At 38.3% G+C, this 4,245-nt stretch overlaps 1 protein-coding gene across 1 annotated transcript; it reads right to left on the reverse strand.

Moving 5' to 3' along the window:
- Positions 1–496: 496 nt before the first annotated feature.
- LOC119066239 lies at positions 497–1,847 on the reverse strand. The gene is made up of 2 exons (XM_037168556.1): positions 1,816–1,847; positions 497–1,556 (listed from the first exon to the last, which is right to left on the reverse strand). Exon 2 carries the CDS (start codon positions 1,515–1,517, stop codon positions 588–590), a length of 930 nt encoding a protein of 309 aa, XP_037024451.1. The 5' UTR covers positions 1,518–1,556; positions 1,816–1,847; the 3' UTR covers positions 497–587.
- Between the last annotated feature and the right edge of the window lie 2,398 nt (positions 1,848–4,245).

Here is a 4,245-nt window from a genome sequence, read left to right on the forward strand (position 1 = left end):
GGATTTTTTGAAATTAAATTCCACATTTAGTTATGTAGCTCAGAAAGTACGATCGCAATAATTTTCGGTTGTTCTGCAATATTTCTATTCTCATCTTTCATGATAATTTGCAGAAAAAAGCATTTCATTAGCTGATATATTGTCAGAGATACAGGTAGGTGTATAATATGACTTACACTCCAATTTATCAACAGATAAGGGTAGATAGATCCCAGCATTAAATTGTTGTGTGTATTGAGTGTGAACCAATTTTCATTTATGACAAGCTGTTCATGTCAATATTGAAGAAGACCGTGTCAAAGAGGCAACTTCCTAAAACCTAGTCAAAACCGAATCGAAGAAAGTTCTGACCAAAAAAGGTTCAATATAATAAAATTTACTTAAAAATAATCTTAAACGTGAAATCGTAATTACTGCGAAACAAATGAAACTCATTTATTGATTCCACTGAGCTGCGGGAAACCGCGGTTTAACCTGGTGAATCGATTGGGATTTTTGCAAAATTTCAGCATCGTTTATTATCTCTTTACTCTTTCTTACAACTTACAACAGACTAAATAAAGTTATGATTTTGTTTGCTATGAAACTTAAATATTGTACAAGCGAGATAATTCCGCGCTAAGATATGCAGCTACAGCACCCGGACCAGATCTTACTGTACCAGCTAGTCCTGCTTGTTCTTCAGCTTCCGCATTGTAGTTCGTATTAGTGTTAACGTCGTAAACGAAAGAATTACCATTAACGTCAGTTACGAACTCGATACCAGCAATACTAATTCCCGTTACCGCAAGAAAACTCTCTAACTGAGTTCTTAGCTGTTCTGGAATTCCATCGACTATTTTAAATTTTTCACGCTTATTTTCACGAGTAATTTCCAAAGGACATTGTTTAAATAAGTCACTTGTATCTACTTCTAGTGCGTAAAGAAATCGACCATTGACAAACTCTGCTCGTGTAATGACTGAACGGGGTGCATGAATATATGCCTGTAATAGTTCTACTCCACCTACCGGTGTTTCATACTGATCGCTTTCCACATATTGTGCTAGACTTTCAATTGTTTTGAACAACTGTACACCGCCGCCTTTTCCACCCCGATTGGGTTTAAGTATGAATGGTTGACCATCAAAATATTTTTTAGCAGCGGAGACAATCTGATCGCGACCAGATAGGAACACTGTACGAGGAGTCTTAATTCCGAGACGTTCAAGTTCGGCGTATTGTCTTACTTTGCTTATTTCCATGTCAAGCGCGTTTTGGCTGTTTACGACTGTTCGTCCCCATTTCGTCAACCACGCCAGTACACAGAAAGTAAGTTCGACGGAATAACGGTGATTGCGCATATGCGATGACCCACTCATTCGATTGTAAAATATGCCTTCTGGTGGTGGTGCCGACATATCGAAGGTACCAACATCGAGGTGTAGCTCTGTCCATGGTAATCCTTGGTGGTCGAAAGCCTGAGCCAGCGGAGGTAACCAAAGCGGATTTTCGTGCAGAACGAAAGCTCGAGCCATTTTAAAATTTGCTTCGGGTACAGGTCGATGGTATTGTCTCTGTGTGATATTGAAATAAAAAATGTTTGCTTAATTTATCCGACAAACGACAAACTGTAATCGGTTCGAATAAACTCTATGGGACAATAAAATCAAGTCGCACTCTAGCTACAACGTATGTCGCCCGGTCTTTTAATGCAAGGTGAAGAAACTAACAATAGCTAGAGTTTAAATGATCCATCTTAGCTACACAACAATGATACCTTTTCGAATTTTGTGGTATACAAATTAATTCAAAAAAAATTACAGAACTTTTTACCTTAAGCAGCTTGGTTACTTCACGTCCACGTAATAATGATTGTAAACTGACTTATTGAATTCAATCGACGTTTATTTATGTGTAGATAGAGAGAGAGAGACACGGAGAGTACAAGAATCGATATCCATACCTGTACGAATTCACAAAATATTTTCGGCTGTCACAAAACTTTTCATCAAGCATTGTTTAACAGGTATTACCGGTAATTGAGTTTAAATGATTGTTTAATAGAACCTTCCAAAGTAGAATTGGTAAATTATTCATTTCAAATATTTCAGAAAGTACCTGGATGAACATCATTTTACTAGACTATAGGTCTATAGGTTCTCAGTAAAGATAAGGAAGTAGAAAAAAAATAGAAAAAGAGAAATAGCTCAACAGTTTTGTCCCTCTCTATTGCATAACTATAATTTGTAGAATAGATATTTGCTTACCAAGGGGGGAATTTGAATTCGCTGAGAGATTTTCAAATTTTGTGCTAAAATATCGACCAAAACCACTTACAGTGGCGGTGTGACGCAAGTCCTGTTATTGCTTTTATTTGTAAATCTTCACTTACCTATCACACTCATGTACCAATAAATGGCATCGGGGAATCTGGCACACACGACCATAGTATGCGTCCTTTTGTATGGTGTGCCAGATTACCCTACGCCCAATAGAGCTTCATTGATTGTCTCTTTGTCGGCACACTGCAGTATGGTAAAAGTGGAGTAGTTCGACTTTTTTATGGCAAGGGTCTTCGGCGAAGCACGAAGCAAGGCCCAACTCAACAGCAACAAGTTTATTGTCTATTTTGCATGCTTATGCACGGTAAAGTGCACTTTACATCACTGCTTGTGACGGGGAAAATGCACTCACCGTACACAAACATGTAAAATGTGTTACGTCACTGCGTGTAAATGCTTGTTTAGGCACGTCGCCTTCGGTTCGTTCCGCAAACCTCCCACTTACCTAAACAAATATTTACAAACAGTGACGTAACATACTAAAATCCGCTTTAGTTAGTCACATACAAAAAAATCGTAGTACGGTTCTGTTTCTAAATTCATTGCATGATAAAGCGATCGTATGCGTAAATGAGAAACTGGGTTATTTCATTTCAAAATTTTATTTCCATCGTAAAAAGTCTTATTTTCTAAACTTAATTCATTAAACATTGGCCTTAAACAAAGTCAAACATTATTCTCACCCAATTTCTGTTCACTTTCAAAATATCTGCCGGTACATTGACTTGGCTACGTTTTGGAACAGTTATTCGCACCTTGACTCGATTTTTGGCTAACAAAAGGATTCGGTTATAGCTTTCCATGTCAATATAAGAGCTGCAAAAAGACACTTCGAAATCGGTAAGATTTCTGCCATAGTTCAATATCTTTTCAATTGCTTGAATCGTTGTATGTGAGTCCATGTGAACCACCTGTAGTATTTGTAGAGCCGGTTGACTTTTTGCTAAATTAATTAGGCAATTTTCATCAACATCAGCACGGCACATGCACTGTAATTTGTTGAGCGTTCTTATTGTTGGAATGGAGGCTTTTCCATCTGTGGCTGCGATATCAACTTCCAATGTTCGAATCGGAGTATTATTTTCGGCGAACATCTTGAACAATAACTCCAGCGAAAGACGTCCAGATACACCAAAGTCCGTCAGTTTTCGTAACCCGCTCAAATTTAGTAATTCTTCATGAAGATAACTGCTGTCATATTCTTGGAATTCAGAACATTTCATTTTTAATCGTTGAATATTTCTTGAATAAAGGCCAATGCTTTGCAAGATCATTGGCGTCAGATATTCAGAATGAACGTCCAGTTCCGGTAATTGTTGATTGAATGCCAAAAAAACTGTGAGAGTGTCATAGCAGATCTCCGCTGTATTTAAATAAACGCTCTCCAGATGCGGGTAATTCCGAACGAACCATGGCTGAAAGTTGTACTCTTCCTCCACAATTTCTGAAAAATTTTGGATTGCGAGATGTTTTAAAGGTGAATCCAACCAAAAGTTTATCGGCTCAGCGTTGTACAATGTCAAATGCTCTAAAGCTGGAAATTGGCTTTCAATGTTGAAATTGGGATTGTAATTGGCAATCGTCAGTTTCCTGAGCGTTTTTCCACAGAATTTCTCGAGCAGTTCGAATATTTCGTCTCCACGCTGCTGATTTCCTACGAGCCGCAACTCAACTGATTCGGCCAACTGACCGAAGTGTCTTAATAGCGCTGGTGCGTTATGAGCTGATACTACGTCTTTCCGACTGTAAGCATGATGCGTATTTTCAATAGCAACGGATCGAAACCTGAATTTCAAAGACATTGCACATTCCCAGAACCGTTTGCACGTAGTTGCTGCATTGAACAGGTCCTCTAGGTGTTCCAACTGTCGAAAGATGTGTCCAATGCAATCATCATTTAGAATATCGAGGATGTTTCTTG

Source organism: Bradysia coprophila, chromosome IV (genome assembly GCF_014529535.1).
Source record: "Bradysia coprophila strain Holo2 chromosome IV, BU_Bcop_v1, whole genome shotgun sequence".
NCBI lineage: Eukaryota > Metazoa > Arthropoda > Insecta > Diptera > Sciaridae > Bradysia > Bradysia coprophila.

Coding starts and splice junctions, on each gene's coding strand:
- LOC119066239 (XM_037168556.1), bottom strand. CDS start 1,517: ATGGCTCGAGCTTTCGTTCTGCACGAAAATCCGCTTTGGTTACCTCCG.